Source organism: Notamacropus eugenii, chromosome 6 (assembly GCF_028372415.1).
Source record: "Notamacropus eugenii isolate mMacEug1 chromosome 6, mMacEug1.pri_v2, whole genome shotgun sequence".
Taxonomy (NCBI): domain Eukaryota; kingdom Metazoa; phylum Chordata; class Mammalia; order Diprotodontia; family Macropodidae; genus Notamacropus; species Notamacropus eugenii.
In genome coordinates this window covers 1035854-1056791 of record NC_092877.1, presented here as the reverse complement: position 1 = coordinate 1056791, position 20938 = coordinate 1035854, and the positions used below count along the sequence as shown (strand labels likewise).

At 35.7% G+C, this 20938-nt stretch overlaps 1 protein-coding gene and 1 long non-coding RNA gene across 2 annotated transcripts in view; both read left to right on the top strand.

Moving 5' to 3' along the window:
- LOC140511502 (uncharacterized) overlaps positions 1 to 20938 on the top strand; it is a 189400-nt gene that overhangs the window by 25060 nt on the left and 143402 nt on the right. The window contains exon 2 of the long non-coding RNA XR_011969572.1: positions 2488 to 2605. This is a non-coding gene — a long non-coding RNA (uncharacterized lncRNA). The remainder of the gene's footprint in view (positions 1 to 2487; positions 2606 to 20938) is intronic.
- On the top strand, positions 10155 to 11090 carry LOC140511500 (olfactory receptor 4S2). Its single transcript, XM_072620633.1, has one exon. The coding sequence runs from the start codon at positions 10164 to 10166 to the stop codon at positions 11088 to 11090; it is 927 nt and encodes a 308-aa protein (XP_072476734.1). The 5' UTR covers positions 10155 to 10163.

Here is a 20938-nt window from a genome sequence, read left to right as displayed (position 1 = left end):
TGCCCATTCAGAACAGTACTCCTGTATGGCAGGCATGGGATCTATGCCAATTCCTTTTATTTTTGAAAAACTGCCAAGACCCCTTTCATGTGGACAAGGTCATCAGTCCTAAGAAAGAAATTTGTTTGGCTTATATAATTCATAAACAATGAATGTGACTTGCTCAATAGATAGAAAAGGTTTTTAACAATTGGCTTTTATATCAAGACGAGTTTTAAATTTGAGAAGGAAGAATCTTAAATGGAATCCCTTGTGTATGTCAATCCTGTTAATCTTCATTGCTTATTGCAACTCCATGGAAATACAAATAACTGTATTTGGCTTCAAGTTGTGATTAGTGAAATGTGCTGTTTAAGGTAAAAGCATTTGGGACTTAAATATTTTTGTTTAAGTTTGAATTTGGGTGTAGTTGTCTGCATTAAATCAGTGTCTGAGAGTATATGCCAGAAATTACTCAGAGGGACTGTGATACTGCATCCTGTACCGTTATCAGGTGAAATTTGTATCTGGAGAGGAAACACCGAGGGGACAATTCTAGACTCAATCTAGGATGGGATCTTCCTGGTCAGTTTCCTCATTGTGTCCTTTTAAAAAGGAATGTTTCCCACCTGACTATTTCTGAGTCTGACTATAATACAGGTACTGCACCGTTAGAAAATTTTACTCCTATCTGAATTCAAACAGAATCAAAGATGTTTTACCCTGTCATATCTGCTATATCACATGTCCCTATTTTTTCCTTCTATAGCAAACTTCTATTACAAGTAGTCAGTATAACAGATGAGCTCTATTGTGTAATCTTACTGGAAAACTTAATATTAGTTTTATCTGAAATTGAAACATGTTCAGAAATTTTTGCAAAAGACTTAAGACTCACCTTAAGATGCCCCTATTGTTGAAAAGATTTTAAAAGCAGTAATGTTTTTTTTTCTTCTGTAATCAGTCTCTTACTGTTACTAATGTGAGATTCTATTATGCATTTTTACTAAAGCATTTTGTGATATCTAGGAATTCTGTAATACCTAAGAATTTGGTTTGCTTTAATAATTTGGGAATTCATATTGCTTAAGGACATTTTTATACCAACTACATTTTAATAAATTTTAATTTTAAAAGGTTTATTTTTGTTTCAAAGTGAAAAGACAACTATCATTTTAAAAGGTTTCACCTAATCTTCTTTATAAAAGTTTAGTAACTCTCTTAACATCATGATAAAATGTCAACTGTTTAAAAAAAAAAAAAAAAGAGGAACCAGAAATATTTTTAGAAGAAATGTTTTTCAAAATAAGGCTAAAGTCTACTAAAATTTTCATTTTCAAGATAATGTATTGCTACTTAATATGTAATGATCTATAAAGCAGAAAAGATCTTGCTGTTTTAATAAGCAAAAGTTAAAATTGATGTGTGAACTTATTAACAACTTAATTTCTAAAGTGTTTTCTTCCAGAGTGAATATAATCAGAAAAAGATAAACAAGCTGGTGAAGCAATGATGAACATGTATTCAGTTGTGAGATTCAACTTAAATATCTCTTTTGCTCAAGACAATACAGCTATGCTAGTGAACAGTAATAACTTATGCACTATCTTGTCTATGGTAGAAATATAAAGGAATATGAAGCAGTCTGAATGATCAGTTTGAGAGATTTGGAAAGCTAAATACAAGCTTGATGAAAAAATATAGAAAGCATATAAGGAGGTTGGGGACAAATGGGAATCATCCAAGCCCCTCCTATTCCTAGATAGTTACTAAGTATGTCAAGAGAGTATGAGGAAGTCTGACAGTATTCCCACACCCACCTCACTTCTAGTTACTTTCTTCTTACCCCTTTTTGGTCCTTGTCTGTTTAATCTCTGTGCCAGATTTTGTCTTCTAGGTTTCTTTGTCCAAGACCATCATCTGTCACTCTCTGAATCGTCAAGTTTCTCATACTGGTTAAAGACCCAACCCATCCAATGTTGGGACCCTGAGAGGCAGAGTCAAGTCTACATCTAATCTCAGCAGGAAGCAGTTTCAGAAGCCAAGACCTTCATCCCTTCCCCCAAAATATGTTGCGTCCCATCTGTTTAAAGAGGGACAGGATGCTTGAGTGCATGTACTTGGGCCCCAGTTCTAATATTACATTTCTCTTTACATATCATTAGTATTTCAGGAATACCATATAACCCTACAGGTTAGGCAATAGTAGAAAGGAAGAATAAAATTCTCAACATGTTCCTTCAAAAACGAAAAGGGGGAATGCTTGGTAGATCCCCTAGGGAGCAATTGGCACAGGTCGTATGTACTATTAACAAGTTAACCTTAGATTATGAAAACCTTACTCCTTCACAAAAATTCTTTTCATTTTTCAGCCATTATGCTGCCAGAATTGTAAGTGGAAAGCAGGTTGCACCCTGGCCACAACAGGTGTTGTGGAAGGATGTCAATGAGGTGTGGAGAGGACCTGATAGGCTGTTAACAAAAGAGGATTTCTTTCTGTCTCCACAGATGGTGGGGTTGTCTGGGTCCAAGAAAGAGATACAAGACCTGTCCAAGAGGATACAGAAACTGTGCCTGCACAAAAAGACCTCCTGGGGGTGCAGAAGAAGAGGAAAGGCTAAAAGAGGTACCAAACAGACTGTCATTGGGCTCCTCTTTTTACTGAATTCCCTTAACTTGGTTAAGGCTGACAAAAATGGGACTGTGACAGCACAAGGGGACAACACTTTTAATGTGACTTGCTTGAATTGCTCTGTGAATGCTTGCATAAATGAAAATGTAGGATGCCAAAAGATGTTTGTTATTAGACAGAGTCCATTCACTCTCCTTCTGGCCAAGGAGACTCAATGGTATCAAGCTCCAGGAGATGAGACTATCGATTTGCTTTGCAGAAAATTGCTTTCTCATAAAAAGGTGTATTTTCTGTATTATTTTTGGAATTATTGCTTTAGTAGCCATTATTGCTAGTAGTGTAGCTTTAACAGAAGGTGTTATGACTGTACAAACAGAAGTTAAACAAGCCAGATCTTTAGATCAGTTGTGCAGAAATATTACAAGGGCATTTCAAGTACAAGAAAAAATTAACAAGGATTTTTATCAAGCCATTGATGAATTGCGATGGGATGTAATAGAAATTAATGAACAAGTTGAGATATTCACCTTACACAGCCGATTAAAATGTGATTATAGGTTTACCCATTTTTGTTTGTTAAATGTGAATTACAATGATATATATAATGATTATAATTTACCAAAATTGCGAATCACTTAAGAGGATTATGGAATGTTGATAATGTAACTATGGATCTGGATGACGTGGAACAAATTGTTCACATTATTGATGATGCCAGAAGTCATAGGGACTTGGATCCACCCAAGGTTGCACAACAGATTGCAGACATGATAAATAGAGCAGAGAGGTTTTTTAGTGGCCTTGCACAAGACCTCAGGCTGTTGGTCATAGGCCTTGTAGGAAAATTTTGTCCACTGTCCTTGTTCCTCAATACTATATATAACCTGGCATTCAACATTCGGATGAATAGGAAAGAGTCATTGTAAAACAAAAAGGGGGAGATGTAGAGAACCTTGAGGGGTTTGAAAGAGGCCCTGATCAAGGGTTCGCCTCCTCCAAGGGAGAATAGCTGACTTGAGAAGTTAAGTGATATATTGTTCTCAGGTGCACATCCTTGAATTCTGGTGTTGAAGTTCCAGGAAACAAGGCCCCTGCTATACAGGATAACATTCCGATAAAGAGGCCTTGAGGCTTCCCTGTCTACTTATTATGATCTGTTCTGTTTCATGCCTCAGTCGCTACCCTTATGGTTTTTTACTATTTAAGCACCCTGATCCCCTGATTTATTGGCTCAGTATGTCCAGAATAAACTCAGCTTTTTCAGACTGCTGTGTCCCTCCTGTCTATTCATCCTTGCTCTGTGAGCCCCATAACCCCCCCCCCCCCCCCTCCCCGCCGGACCTGCCCGACTGTGCTGGCCGCACCAAACTATCAGCAAAGTATTCAAATAAGTGACTCGGTAGATAGAGCAATACTGATTCAGACACTACTGGTGTGACTCCAAGTAAATAACATCCTCTGCTTGCCTCCATTTCTACGACTGTATAAAAATCAAATAATGGCGATAATCATGTGAAGGTAAAATCAGATTATATTTTAAAGGACTTTGTAACACAACATAAGTGTTAGTTGCTATTTTTATCAGCACAATAGCATGAATGTGAATGAAATTTGTGATTGATAGAATAATCTACCCTCATTGCTAGAGGAAAGTGAACCAAAGTAAAGAACAAATAAACAAGAACAATAATGAACTTATTTTCAGATATTTTGTCCTAAACAGGAAGATCCTCAGCCTTTAATCCCTTATATCGTAAAGTTCTTGAAGGCAGGGACTATTTTTTGTTTCCTTTTCTATCTCCAGGCCTTAAAGTAGTGTCTGGTATACAACTGGTGTTTAATAATTGTTTATTGATTTATTCATTACTGAACTTATTGTATTACAAAATTACAAGGTAGTTCATAGGACATTTGGTTCAAGCCAAAGATGAACTATAATTAGACTTACTGGTTGTTCTCAACATTTTGGGTCCCAGGATCCTTTTCCTATCACAAAAAAAATGGGGATCCTGAAGATATTTTCATTTATATGAGTTTTACCTGTCAACATTTATGGCATTACAAATTAAAATAAGAAATCTATTTCATGTTAATAAAATATTTTAATGAAACTCATATTTTCCAAAAAATTAGTAAAAATCATGAGTAGTATATTGTTTTTTTTTCAAACCTCTTTAATGACAGGCTTAATAGAAAAATCTAGGTTCTATCTACGTTCTTCTTTCAACTCAGTGATATGCTATTTGAGTAGAAGTGCATGAAGAAAGTCTGGCCTCACACAATATGCAATTTGCAAAAAGAAGATACTTTAAATTTTAAAATATAAAACTAGTTGTTACTCTGTGGCTCCTCTGAAATCGTTTCAAGGACTCCTAGAATCCACATACCACACTTTAAGAACCAGTTCCCTATACAAAGTGTCTGAGAATAGCCTATTAAATTATTCTTCCAGTTGCCAAGTAAAGCAAAATTCACTACCCTCCTGAGCCATTATAAGTTTAGGATAGCTCTAATTGCTAGGGACTATTTCCTTGGGGAAAGACATATCCTAGGTCTCTCATGTTTTACTTCATCCATTTTAAATATACCTGCTGGTAAGACTGGAAAAGATCCCTCCAGATTTGGTGAGGGATAGGATTTCAAAAGACATTAATAATTCAGTTTGGCTTCTAATAAATCAGTAAGAAAAAACACAAGTTTTGGTATTTAAAAAAAAACTCAAAATGCCAATTAAAAAACGTTTTCTAAGTCAAATATCGTCCTCATTTTTCTGATTCCATGGCCTGTTATCTTAGGAAGAAACAAAGGGACTCACGATATACCAGACCCTGAAGATCTCTGGTAAGGTTCTAAGGTGAGAGGGATTACTTGGTAGAATTAATATTTTGTGGAAGGAGGCCAGAAACAGGTAATCATCTTGAAAGTCCTTTCCATTTCTGAAATGAAGTGATTTTGGAATAGAAATAGATATTGTTTCTCTTAGTTTATTTTTTCTCAATTACATGTAAAGCATTTTTAACATTTTTTTTAAAATTTTGCATTCTGGATTCTTTTCCTTCCTCCCCCTCCTCTCCTTGAAAAGGCAAGCAATTTGATATAAATCGTATGCATCTGAAGTCTTAAAAATGTTTCCACATTAGCTATACCCAGACCAAAAAACACCAGTCAAAAAAGAAAAGTAGTATACATAGATCTGAATTCAGACATCATCAGGTCTTTCTCTGGACACAGATAGCATTTTTAATCGTAAGTCCTTTAGATAAAAATGGATAATTTTGGAAAAAAAAGAAAATATGCTTCTCAATGATATGATTTTTTTCTGCCAAAAGCAAATTGGGTCCTAGTGGGGTGCATGACAACCCAAAATAATCAAGAATATTTGAAATTCTATTGCTTTCTGATTTCTTAACAGAAAATGTTATATAGTAAGCTGAGTATTGAATTCAGAATTAGGAAGGTCTGGATGACAGTCTTAAACCTTGTTATGGGTAATGATATGGTCATCACCAAATCACTTAATCTTTGTGAGTTTCACCTTTTTCATTTGTAAAATTGAGGGGTTGGCCTATTTGGTCTCTAAGGTTCTTTCTCATTTGATCAATGAGAAGACAAAGAAAGTAGGATTTATTTAGAAAGAAAAAAAAAGGAAATAGTGGAGTGCTTTCAAAGAAATAGCCATATCTGAAAACCAAGATGGATGTCTGGATCATTGATTTTAGGAGGTTTTCACTTATACACCTGAAATTTAGTTTCAGTGTAATTTTCATTTTATTAAACAATATTGTCCTGTCAATAACTTATTCTACTATTGAAATTGATGAATTGAGCTCATGTCTCTAGGCCTAAGAACACATCTAATAGAAGGCAATGGAATAAGATGACAGAATTTCAATGTCTATGTAGGCTCCTATAGTTTAAGCTGAGAATATCTAGCAAGGTAATGTGGCATAGCAGATAGAGAGAAAGCCTTAATTTTAGGCAGACTTAGGATCAACATAGAGTAGCTATGTGAGTCTGGAAAAGTCACTTAATTTATTTATTTTTCTTATTGTCAAAGGCTATATATTGCATAAAATGGCTTGACCCCTCTTTATCCAGAGAGTTCAGTTAACTTGATATCACTTACCTCAAATGTTTGCAGTAAGAATCAAGTGAGTTATTACAGGCAAAGTTTTCTGCAAACCTTGTAGCACCATGAAACTAGTCATTATTATATTCATTCCTCCTCCTATGGTATTGGAAAGACAAAAAAAGTTTTAATATTGTGGCGCTTTATGCCAAGTATAATAAACTAGTAATTCTGTACACTTTAAAATGTGCCACCTATGGGAGTGATTTCTAATGGGAAAAAATTAGTAAAAGGGAGAATTCCACAATGGTTGGATTTACGCAGCTCCTTTTGATTTTTTTTTTTCTTTTGACTTTATCATTCCTTTCCTTGAAAAGCACTAGATGGTATTCTACTAGAACATACCTTCTCCTTACTTGAGTATATTTGATTTTGTATATGAATGTTAATATTAAATTTTAATACACGATTATGTATGTATTTATAATATTTTACATCTCCTTTTGGAGGAAAGGGAGGAAATTTCTGAGTTTATAACAGCAGGGCAAACAGATTGAATTTAGAGTATTTCAATTTCTGCTGGCCGTTTGCCTATACATTATAAAAATTGAAGTCTGACAATTCAGAAGGAATCATACCTGAATTTGTAGATATTGTTTGGGAATTCAGCAACACAATTTATAACATATGAGTTTGTAATTGGCCAGAAGCTTAAAAAATACTCTGGAGATCTGTTGGGCAGTAGTGAGAACGACTAAGAGTTTTATTCATTATGCTTTAAAACGGATAGAAATGGAAAGGAATGGAAAAGATGCACTATCTTGGATGGCCTCAGGTGACCTCAGTCAGGGAGAAGTTAAGTAGGCAGTAAGAAATAAGGTCACATGTCATAGGGGAGAGCAAGAGACCCAGAGTCCCCTGAAGTATCCTTTTGAAGAAAAAAATAATGGGCAAGGCTTCTTTTTCTCCTAGCTCCATATCAAATAGCTACCACTGCCTATATGCTAAGCTATTGTACACTTGAATCCCCTTTACTTCATCTTGGCCCGTGCAGGTCACCTCAGCATTTCTGAGGCAGAAAAAAGGATGGTCAGTCATTTTATTCAAGAATTTTTCATGATGCCAAATTGCAAATAAACTTTTGAGTCTAAAAGAATAAAATATGATGGAAAGATCCTTGAATTGAAATTAGCAGACTTATGTCGATTTCTAGACATGAGTTTTGCTGGCTGTGTAGCTCTAAGGAAATCATTTCAACTCTGCTTCTCCTTCAGTAAAATCAGTGTAAAAGTGTTTATAGTAATTACCTCCAGTGATGGAGAATCTATCAGAATAATTTTTTATGGGCTATATAAGTATTCTGTCGTTTATCAGAGCTTTGTTGTTGCTGTTGTGAAATGCACCTTTTATAAAAACAAAACAAAACAAAGTACTCACTTGATCCTACCTACTCCTAGAGGTAATGGCTGTCAGTCTTCTTTTCTCTTGACAGTTTTAGAAGGAGATTGTTCTGCTCATTTTCTCAAATTCCTTGTCTCCCAGTCACTTCCCCAATCCTTGTAACTTGGCTTACTCTCTCCAAGGTAGCAATTTAACTTTTCATTGGCATATTCAAAGACGTTGAGTCATTTGTTTTTTCTCCCCTCTTGGCATGAATGATTGATGGCTCTTCCTCCTGGATATTTTCTTTTGCCTGGGCTTTTTGGGTTCTCCTCTCACCTATCTGACTTGCTGTATATGGCTATATTCCAGCACGTTGTTTTGGACCTTCATTTCTCCACACTTCCTCAGAGCAAATTCAGTGGATTCCATTATCACTGTGTAGAATCTTCCTAGCTCTGTCCATCAAAGATTAAAATTTGCATCTCTTTCATGAACGCCCATCTCACATCATCTAGCTAATCCATCTAGTCATCTCCTAGGGACCTCAGAATCAATATATAGACCACAAAGTTCATTACCTTTCCTACTTGACTCACACAACCTCTGCTTTATGTCCATGGCACTTCCATTCTTTTAGTTTCTTAGCTTCCCAACATTAGAGTTGACTTCACCTTTTTTTGTTCCTTCTTGTCTAAATTCTATTCTTTGTAAAACCTTGTTGATTTCTCCACTACATTACATCTAACATCAGTCCCTTTCTCCTCAGTGGCATGATTACAACATCAGTTCAGTTCCAAGCATCTTACTTGGGACACAGAAGGTTCTAAACAGCCTCCAAATTTTTAGTGTCGCATTTTTTTCTCCTTCTCCCATTTATTCTCTATCCAACCATGCAAAGGATATTCCTGTAGCATAATGCTGACTACATCATTTCCGAGCTCAAAAATATTCTATACTTCCTGATTACCTCAAGGATAAAATATAAACTATACAGTTTGTCAATTAAAAGTGGTAACACGACTTCAACCCATTATTCCAGACGGATTTCCCATTACTCTCAGTCACTCAATGTACATTTCAGACAAATGGTTCTATTCGTCATTTTCTATAAATGGCGTTCCATGTCCTCCGTGTTTGTGCCTTTATGAGGTATATGCTCTGTCCCTGCTTTTCTATCTCAAAATCTTTAGCTACCGTTTCAATGACTGGTTCAAGGTCCACCTTTGACACGGTGTTTTTCTTGAACTTCCAATTATTAGTTCTATTTTAACCCACAAAATTACTTTATTATTTATGTTGTATGCTTTTAATATTTCCTCACCTTTCCATATGTCTCTCCCTTAAAATTCAAGCACTTGGAGAGTGTGTACTGTTTTACTTTTGTTTGCATTTTTAATCATAATGTCTGGCACACAGCAGTTTACTGAAATGAACTCACTTGAGACTTTTTTATCCATAGTGTAAAGAAAGGAATACCATTAAGTATGGGCCCGTGAACTTGAGGCTTCTGTTACTACTCAAGGTCATATTTGATGTATACACACACACACACACACACACAAATATATATATACACATATATATGTGTATAAATGTTTATATATATATGTATATACATACATATATACATATACATATACATATACACATACATATACATATACATATACATATACATATACATATATATATATATATATATATATATATATATATATATATATATATATATATATATACAGAAAGTAACAGGAAAAATAAATTCAAGCTGGGTTTCTCTTTGAATTATATGTGATGTCATGAAAAAAAAATATGGAGTGGAACTCAGAACTTGGTTTAAATTTAGAATCTTCCCTTAAGTAGTTTTGTGATCATATCATATCCTTGTTTATAAATTAGAGCTATAAAATCTGCAAAAATTATCTCATGAAGTTCCAATGGGAAAAAAGCACCAATAAAATAAGGAATGGTTATTATTATTATTATCATTATCATTATTATTTTAATTTATGCTATTGATCTTTTCCACATCATTTCAGATGGACTGATTTTGTTTTTCTGCACTATGTGGCTCCACAAATAAAGAGAACATATACAAATATGGAGAGCATAAACAATGTGACTGAATTTATCTTCTGGGGGCTTTCTCAGAATCCAGATGTAGAGAAGATATGCTTTGTGGTGTTCACCTTTTTCTATGTAATTATTCTTCTGGGTAACCTCCTCATAATAGCAACAGTCTGCACTGGTAATCTTTTCAATTCACGCATGTACTTCTTCCTAAATTACTTATCTTTTGTAGACATTTGCTACTCCTCTGTCACAGCCCCCAAGATGATTGCAGACTTATTGGTATCGCAGAAAAGAATCAGCTATGCAGGTTGCATGATGCAACTGTTTGGGGTTCACTTCTTTGGCTGCACAGAGATTTTCATTCTCACAATGATGGCTTATGACAGATATGTAGCCATATGTAGGCCTTTGCATTACATGACAATCATGGACCGGCATAGGTGCAATAAGATGCTGTTGTGGACATGGGTGGGTGGTTTTGTCCATTCCATTATCCAAGTGGCACTGGTAGTTCAGTTGCCTTTCTGTGGTCCTAATGAAATTGATCACTATTTTTGTGATGTGTATCCTGTACTGAAACTTGCGTGTACTGACACTTATGTTGTAGGGGTTGTAGTGACAGCCAATAGTGGAACCATTGCTCTAGGAAGCTTTCTTATCTTGCTGATCTCCTACACAGTCATTCTGGTGTCCCTGAGGAAACAGTCAGCTGAAGGCAGGCGCAAAGCACTCTCTACCTGTGGTTCCCACATAGCTGTGGTCATTATATTTTTTGGACCTTGTACGTTCATGTATATGCGGCCCGACACAACTTTTTCAGAAGATAAGATGGTCGCAGTGTTTTATACCATTGTCACCCCCATGTTGAACCCCTTGATTTACACATTGAGAAATGTAGAGGTAAAGAATGCCATGAAGAAGTTATGGACCAGGAAAATCTTTCTACAGAAATAATTCATGCAAGAGCAGTAACTGTTTCCTTCAATTCTTTCCCCAAAATGTCAGAAGTGCCTTGTGAATGAGATATTTCCTCTTTTCCCATTTCCTCCATCTCTTAAGCTTTCTTCTTAAATCACTCATATCATGAGACATTGTCACTCTAACTATCAATAAATAGTTATTAAATATATTCTGTGTATCACGCACTGGAGTAGCTAGGTGGCATTGTCAATAAAGTACTGAGCCTGCAATCAAGAAGACTCATCTTCCTGAGTTCTTATCTGACCTAAGATACTTACTAGTTGTGTGACCCTGGGTAAGTCACTAGGGCTATTTGCCCTAGTTTCCTCATCTCAGAAATGAACTGAAGAAGAAAACTTTAAATCACCACAGTATCTTTGCTAGGATACTCCCAAGTGGGATCATGAAGAGTTACACATAAATGAAATGACAGAACAATAACCAGATACTTTACTAGATTAAGGGGATATGAAAATAATATTGAGTCATATCATCATAAATTTAGAGTTGGAGGAGATTTTACAGGCCATTTCATCAAATGACTGGAACAAATGGATATCTCATCTTATAGAGAAAATTAAGGCCCAAAAAGTTAAACCGAAAGAGGTTTTTTTAAGCTCTTTGCAACAGTACTATATAATGAAGACAAAAGGAAAAATCAGAACAGTTGAGCACATTCAATGATCTCACCACCTAATATATCTTTTTTTATTTTTATTTTTTTATTTTTTATTTTTTAATGTTTAACAATCACTGCCATACAATTGCGATTTTATCCCTCCCACCTACCCCCCACTACCCCCCTCCCTCCCCACGACTGCATACAATTCTGTATAGATTCTACATATACTTTCCTATTGAGTATATTTTCACTATAGTCATGCTATGTAGTCAGACTAAGATAAATGAAAGAAATCGTATAACAAATCAGAACATGATACACAAACACATACACATACACAAACATGATCTTCTACATTTTGTGAGTGACTTCCATATTTCTCTCTCTGAGTGTGGAAGGCATTTTGCCTTGAGAACCACCTTTGGGATTTTTTTTTTTATATAAGAAGTTTTTGCGTTATTACAAAAATCCAGGTCTACCAGAAAAAACTCTCACACACTGTGGTCGTTGCTGTGCACAAAGTTCTCCTGGTTCTGCTCCTTTCACTCAGCATCAGGTCATATAAGTCCTTCCAGGTCTCTCTGAAGTCTTCTTGTTCATCATTTCTTATGGCACAATAGTACTCCATTACATTCATATACCATAATTTCTTCAGCCATTCCCCAATTGATGGACATCCCCTTGACTTCCAGTTTTTGGCAACTACATAGAGTGCTGCTATAAATATTTTTGTACATGTGAGACCCTTTCCCATTTTTATGATCTCTTGGGGATATAGTCCTAGTAGCGATATTGCTGGGTCAAAGGGTATGCACATTTTTGTAGCCCTTTGGGCATAGTTCCAAATTGTTCTCCAGAATGGTTGGATGTGCTCGCAGCTCCACCAACAATGAATTAGTGTTCCAACTCTCCCACATCCTCTCCAGCATTTATCATTTTCTTGTTCTGTCACGTTTGCCAATCTTATAGGTGTGATGTGGTACCTCAGAGTTGTTTTGATTTGCATCTCTCTAATCAATAGTGATTTAGAGCATTTTTTCATATGATTATAGATAGCTTTAATTTCTTCCTCTGAAAATTGCCTGTTCATATCCTTTGACCATTTATCAATTGGGGAATGACTTGTATGATTATACATTTGGGTCAGTTCTCTATATATTCTAGAAATGAGGCCTTTATCCCCGAGCTTAGCTGTAAAAATTCTTTCCCAATTTACTACATCCCTCCGGATTTTGGTTGCATTGGGTTTGGTTGTGCAAAAACTTCTCACTTTAATGTAATCAAAGTTATCCATTTTGCATTTCATAATGCTTTCTATCTCTCCTTTAGTAAAGAATTCTTCCCTTCTCCATCTAATATATCTTAAGGGAGATGATAAGAGATTGTCCAAAGTCCTTTGACTATTTAGTATCAGGGGCGCGATTCACATGTAGATCTTATACCACACTGCCTATCACACAAAGAGGACCAAAAGTCAAAGGCAATAATATCTACCTGTATTTCTAAACATTTAGAGAGCACTTTGTTTCCAACATCCTTATGAGTCAAGGTTTATTAACTCTTTTATGCATATGAGAAAACAAGCTTAAAGAGGTTAAGTAAATTCCTTCGACTCACACAGCTGTCAAGTTTCAAAGTTGTAGTTTTAAACTTAGATCAGGACATGGTAGCATTTGGAATTAGAAGAAATGTCGGAATGGAAACCCATTCATATTTGCTAAATTTCAAAGCTGAAAGACAGCTCTAAGCCACTTATTCCTACCTGAGCCAAAACCCGTTTTACAGATGAAGAATACAATTTTCACATAGGTGGCATGACTTGCACATGATTACCCAGCTGATAGGGTTGAATGTTCAAACTACATTTTGGTGAGTCCTACTCAATAGATTTAAAAACTGCATATCTGGATGAGCATATCTACTATAATGTATTCCTAAAATGGTTATATAACCTTTCTTTTAATGTCTGTAATAATGAGGTGCCCTATCCCTACTAAAGCATTCTATTCTCCAACTTATTTTAAAGATAAAGAAACTGAGCAAAAAGGATTACGTGACTGGCTCAGGGTAACACAGCTACAAAATGTCTGAGGCAAGATTTGAACATAGGAAGATAAGTCTTTCTGACTCCAGTGGGCACTCTATCCATCATGTCACCATGCTGATTTAATGAGGCATTCTATTGCACTTTATCATCCTGTCACTGAATTTTTTTTTTCTAATATCAAAAGCCAAAATTCTACTCCTAGTTTTGTCCTGGGAGGAGAGGGAACTTCACTACCTGGATCTCCATACCCTGAATATTTACCCACTTACTACTGCTCTTACTAAAATGTAATATTTAATTAGAACTGTACATTATTCTGCAAGAATGATCTGAATCAGTCTGAGCATGACAGGATTGTCATCTCTTAAATACCTGGTACTCTAATACTTTTATAACTTTTTTTTTTTCTGTTGAGGAAATAGGGGCTAAGTGACTTGCCCAGGGCCACATAGCTAGTAAGTGTCTGAGGACAGATTTGAACTCAGGTTCTCTTCACTCTAGGGCTTGTATGTCACTTACTGTACCACCTAGCTGCCCCCATTTCTTAATACTGAAAATGATTCTTTCATTTGGGAATCTGGGAATATATTTTCATATGATTTATTGAAATTGAAGGAATAATGCAAAATAGATTTTTAGAGAAAGTTATAGGTAGCTATTATTCCTCATCTTTTACTTATAAAGTTGATATTTTAAAACCCAATGTAAGTTGGTGCACTTTTTAATTTCATTTTGTTTTCTCATTAAGTTGTTCTCTATTAGATTTGGACCAAAATTCTAGGTTGATGATAACTTCCTTTGGATCCTGACTGTCATCCAATGTGGTAGCCATCTGTCCTAATTTTGTGCTGTTTGAAATTTGATAAGTATCTCATTTGTAGCTTTATTGAATTCACTGATAAAATGTTAAGTAGTGGAGGCACATATTGTATTCCCGTTGAGATAGCCTTCCAAGTTTACATTGAACTACTGATGATTGCTCTTTCAGACTGATTATTGAACCAACTCAGATACTACTACATATTTTACATTCTTCAATTTATCCCTAAGGATAGAATAAGCAACTTTGGAAAATGCTTTGACTTACTATAACTATCCCTTCCTTTGCTTCTATCAGCTCAAAGACTATGAGAAAAAAGAAAGGAAGAATGAAAGAAAAGGCATTTAATCTCAGATTATTCAAATTTGATAATGCTATTTCCATGAAGATCACTAAGCACTGTTTACATAGTGTAGTTAAAAGGACTTCTTGTACTAAGATGGCACAGTGACAAATAATTTCCTGGAGTCCTCCCATATCTCCCATCAATCAACCTTCAAAACCACATCAGAACCAATTTAAGTGCAGAGAAGCCACAAACCAGCATAGTAGGAGAGGTCGTGTCTCTCTGGGGCATGACGAGAACTCAGTAAACCAGAAGGAGGGGCAGGTCACAAACCAGGGGTTCTTCAACAAGCTTCTGAACCATAGGGTAATCCAGCAAGAAGGACAAGTCCACCCACATGGCAAGTCAGCAGCTCTGGAGGCAAGCCACCACTCTTAGACCATTAGAAAGGCAAGGTCCCAATCCCAGTGAAGGCCACCAGTGGGAACTGCCTTGATTGCTGATCAGGAGCAAGACCATGCCTCTATGGCTGGGCAACAGAAAGCTCTTGCCTCCATAGTTAAACTCCAAAGCTCCCAGTGCAGAAAAAATACTGCAAGGAACCAGAAACATTTCAAATATCAGAAAATTACAGTGATGATTATACATAATTTATCAGCTTCTTCATTAAAGAAGTGAGGGCTTGGGATATGATATTCTAGAAGGCAAAGGAGGTAAGAAGACAACTGTGGATCACCAATCCATCAAAACTGAATAAAATTCTTGAGGGAAAAATACATATTTAATAAAATAGGGTACTTTTAAGCCTTCCTAATTAAAAGATCAGAGTTGAATAAAAAAAATGCTCTTCAAATGCAAGACTCAAGAGAAACATAAAAAAGATGAAAAAAGGAAAGAAAATAGAACCTAAAAATTCAATAACGTTAAATTGTTTATATTCTTACGTGCCAAAACAATACTTGTAACTCTTAAGAATTTTATCATTCTAAGGGCAATTAGAAGGACAGAGGCAGAGGCTATGAGTGTGAGATGACTATGACGGGATGACATCCAAAAAAGCAAAATTAAAAGGTGAGAAAGAACATCACACTGGAAGAAGAGGGAAGGGGGACAAAATAGGGGCAAATTATCTCACATAAAAGAGGAATGAAAGAGCTATTATAGTGACATAGAAAATAGGGAGGTGAAGCGCAATGTTTGAACCTTATTCTTATCAGAATTAGTTCAAAGAGGGAATAACATATGCACTCAGTTGGGTATACAATATAACTTACCCTATGTGAAAATGAAAAAAGGAATGGGAATAAGAAAAGGGAGAACTAATAAAAGGGATAGGAGATTGGAGGAGGTGGTCATCAGAAGTAAAACATTTGTGAGGAGGGACAGAGTGAGAGGTAAGAGAGTGAGAAAGATAAATAAGGGGAGAGCAAGATAGGTGGAAATATGCAGCTATCATAATTAATGTGAAAGTGATAAATTCCCCTGCAAAATAGAAGCAGGTAGTAGAATAGGTTAAACATAAGAACAGTACGTTGCTTATAAGAAACATTTAAAGTACAGAGACAAAGTAAAGGTAAGAGGGAAGCAGCAGAATTTATTATGGCTCAGCAGAAGTAAAAGTCAAAAGAAAGGGTAGCAATCACAATCTCAGAAAAAGTTAAATAGATCTAATTTAAAAAGACAAGGAAGAAAAATATATCTTGGTAAAAGGTACAATACACAATGAAGTAATATCAGTACTAAATATAATGGCACCAAAGGGTATGACATCTAAATTTATAAAGGAGAATTTAAATGGCTTACAGGAGGTAATAGATAAAGTTATACAAATGGAGGACTTTAACTTTCTACTCTTTGAACAAAAAAAGTCAAACCATAAATAAACAAGAAGGAACTTCAGGAGATAAGTAGAATTCCAGAAAAGTTAGATATGATAGATCACTGGAAGGAACCTACTGAGAATAGAAGGGAATATTCCTTTTTCTCAGCAGTGCATGAAACCCACACAAAAAAATGACCATGAATTAAGCATAATAACATCACAACCAAATTCAGAAAAGCATAAATGTTAAGTTCAACCTTTTCAGATCATAATAAAATAAAAATTACGGTCAATAAAGAGCAGTGAACATAGATTAAAATTGATTGATAACTAAATAATCTAATCCCAAAGAAAAAATGGACCAAAGAACAAATTTTAGAATCAATAATTTCATTAAAGAAAATAACCATACTGAGAGACCATGCCAATATTTATGGGATGCAGCAAAAGTAGTACTTAGGGGAAAATTTATATCTTAAAATGGTCACATCAATAGAAGGGAACCAGAGCAAGCCATTGAATAGGCAATTCAATAAACAAACAATACATTGATAGATAGATAGATGGATAGATAGAAAGATAGATGATAGATAAGGAAAAAATCTTCAGTTAAAAAATAAATTGAAAATCTTGAAAATCCAAGAAGAGATTAATAAAATGAAAGTAAGAATAACATTGAACTAATAAAGGAAAATTAGAAACTGATTTTATGGGGCAGAAACAATAAAACAGATAACTCACTGGTTAATTTGATTTAAAAAGGGAAAAGGAAAACCAAATTACCAGTATAAAAAGGACAAGAGTGAATTCAGAATCATTGAATAGGCAATAAAAACAATTATTGGGAGGTATTTTGCTTAATTTGATGTCAACATATCTAATAGTCTGTAAAGTTAATTAAATCTTTCCTGTCCATTAATAGGCCTCAAGTACCTTTTCTTAATTTCTATCGAGGCACTGAGTGAGTGTCCTGCCCTTCAGCTCTGAAAAGTGTGTAAATACTCTGAGGTGAGGTTTTGTTTTGGAGTTTAGTTTTTATAAGAAGGTTTCTGTGCCAGATGAGACTCTGGGAAGCTGCTAAGGGATCCCTGGACTTTGAAAATCCAGATGTTGGTGTTTCTTTCTGGGGTAACTATGTATGTATTGCTTATGTTAGACAGTTGGAAACTCTGTCTGTTGCTCTTTGCTTCTGTTTGTATTATCTCTGAAGTTCAGGGTGCTGACATTTTCCCCTGAATTAAGTGAATGATATACATTCTTGATTAAAGTGACTGTTGACCCCTCAGAAGTTGCTTTCCTTTTAGAAAAGCAGATCAAAGAACCTGTGATAGCAGGTGTATGTGTATGTCAGGATATTTGCTTTAACACAATCCAAGTGAAATGGATGAATGTTTACAAAATTATCAATTGCCAAAATTAACAGTAGAGTAAATAGAATACTTCGATAACTCAGTATTAGAAAAATACATTGAAGAAGCCATCAACGATCTATTTAAATCCTTTAACACTCAAATTGCTATCAGTGGATTCTCAAAAATACCTGCTCTGTGTCAGGGTACTCAGAGGCTCTCCTCTCTTTGTCTCTCTATCTCTATCCCTATGTATCTCTACTTTTGTCTCTACATGTGCTTTTAATCTATCTGGATCTCTCTCTCTCTCTCTCTCTCTCTCTCTCTCTCTCTCTCTCTCTCTCTCTCTCTCTCTCTCTCTCTCTCTCTCTGTCTCACTCTCTACCACAGTAGCTGGTCCAGTCTCCAAGGGATCTTTGACTCTAACACTTGAAAGACCTGGCTGTTTTCACAGATTCCAATATCAATGTGATTCAAAAGTTTGATATGGCCTCTACTAAGGTTAACTGCATTGTAGGCTGCATTAATAGAATTAAACTGTCCATAATAAAGAAGATGAGAGTTCTACCATGAGCTGACTTATGTAGAGTGATGGGTCAAAATTTACTGGTCATAGACACAGAGGTGACTGAGAGGTCTGCTCATCAAACATCAACGTTTTTATCTGAAACTAAAACAAAGTAGGCAGCACACATCAATATGCCTTATGTGTGCAAATATTGCTTTTGTAAAATGTGAAAATGAGGTATCTTGCAAATAAACATCTTTGTTTTATTATACAAGTACCCACAATATTTTAAATTGAATTAAAGGAAAGCTCACAGTATATCATATTATTGATCATCGTGAAAACAGTGAAGAGGTCAATGATAGAATTAGTGGTGGTTATTATGGTCCATAATTCAATCAACAACATTAAGCACCCATTATATTCCAGACGCTGTTCTAGGTTTTGCAAATGCAAATGTAATAAACAAGACAATCACTACTCCATATTTGTTTAAATTATAATTTTAAAGACAACAATGCTTCTGTACTTAAATAGAGGAATGAATAGAAAGTGAATAAAAGAAGAGTAGTTAGGTACAAACTTGTTTGAGGCAGGTCAGTATCTTTCAGAAGAATGCACAAAATCTTTATACAGAAAGTGATGCTTGTTCTGGGTCTTTAAGGAAGTAAGGGCTTCCTTTAGGGAGATGTGAAGTGAAGATGCAGTTGAAGAAGGGTGGAGCAGAGCAAAGATGGGTGATGGGAAATTTTGTTCTGGTTATGAAGATCAGAGTAAATAAAAGACTAGTTTTTGTGGATTTTAGATAATATGAATTTGTTTCCACTGAGATTAGAAAGATACATGTGTCAAGTTGGGAAGATCTTTTGGATTTTTTTTGCCATGTGGGTTAGTCGATTTTATAAAGTGTTATTTTCTTCAGCATTTTTTGGATCTCCTTTAAAAAAGAGTTGACTATTTTTTCATGATTTGCTTGCTTCACTCTCGTTTTTCTTCCCAGTTATTGCTCTACTTCTCTTACTTGATTTTCAAAATCCTTTCTCAGCTCTTCCATGACCTGAGACCAATTCACATTTTTCTTGGAGGTTTTGGATGAAGTAACTTTGACTTTGCTTTTCCTGTGTGTATGCTTTGGTCTTCTTTGTCACCAAAGTAAAATTCTACAGTCTGATTCTTTTTCTGGTTTTCGCTCATTTCCCCAGTCATTTATTTGACTTTTGAGCTCTTTCTCCACATAGTTCTCTGCTTCTAGTTGTGGTGGAGGATGTACAGTCAGCTGACTGATTCCACGACAATCTGTGGGCCTAACACTCCTGCTGCTGATGTGGCAGGTTCCTCCACCCCCCTCTTCTGCTGTGAGACTGGGACTTGACCACTCTACTCTCACCCACAGCGTTTTTTTCCACTGACCTCCCAATTTGTCCTCAGTGTTTTGAGGTTGTGAAATCTGTAAACCGCCACAAATATGAGAGATACAGTACTCCAAAGGCCTGCTCAGGTCCTGTTTGTGCCAGCATGGCCCATACTGGACTGTGCTTTGCTTCCAGAACAGAATGATAAACACCTCCCAGCTACCTTCCAGGCTGTATTGGGCTAGAGATTTGCTTCACTCCATCATTCTGTAGGTTCTACAGCTCCAGAATTTGTTTCGTTATTTTTTTACATATATTTGGCTTGGTGTGTAGGGAGCACTCTAGAAACTCCATGCTGTTGCTCTGCCATCTTGGCTCCACCCCCAGAAAGGTCTTTAAAAGCTCAAAGAGGAATTGGTATTCTGTCTGAAACGCAAATAGAAAACAATAGGAGTTAATGGAATAGGAAAGTGATATGGATAAATCTGGGTAAAGGATTTTAGTAATGAAAACGAGACAATTGTGATCATGACAATGATGAAGATGATGATTACTGTTAGGCTGTAAGGTCTTATGCATTAGAAACTGCCTCACTTTAGCAGTATTATGTTTAAAAATAGATACTGCACTCTTAGTTCTAATTAAACAGGGTACTTCTAGAATGGAAATCCCATCTGCCAATGCAGATATACACATTTTCTGCTATGCATAGATTTAGAGAGTAGACTAGAGAAAGCACTCTTAACACTCCTGAGGGCCACCTGAGTCAGAGTAAAATGTAATTGAGAAGTGTTTAAAAATACAGTAAAACATTGTTTTAGTAATTTGGGTATTTATCAGTCAAGATGCAATTTCTGAGAAACTAATATATGCCCTAGGCACCTGCTTCTATTGGCATTTTGCAGCACTGGTCTAGAGCACTGAGGCATTAAATGACTTTTCCAGGACACCAAGCCAAGATGTGTTGGTACACAGTGTCCTTTGGGTGCTGAGGTTAACTATCCACTATATAACATTGGTACATATTAGGGAAATT

What these genes read in the sequence shown, in the direction of transcription:
- LOC140511500 (XM_072620633.1), top strand. Translation starts at nt 10,164, where the DNA reads ATGGAGAGCATAAACAATGTGACTGAATTTATCTTCTGGGGGCTTTCT.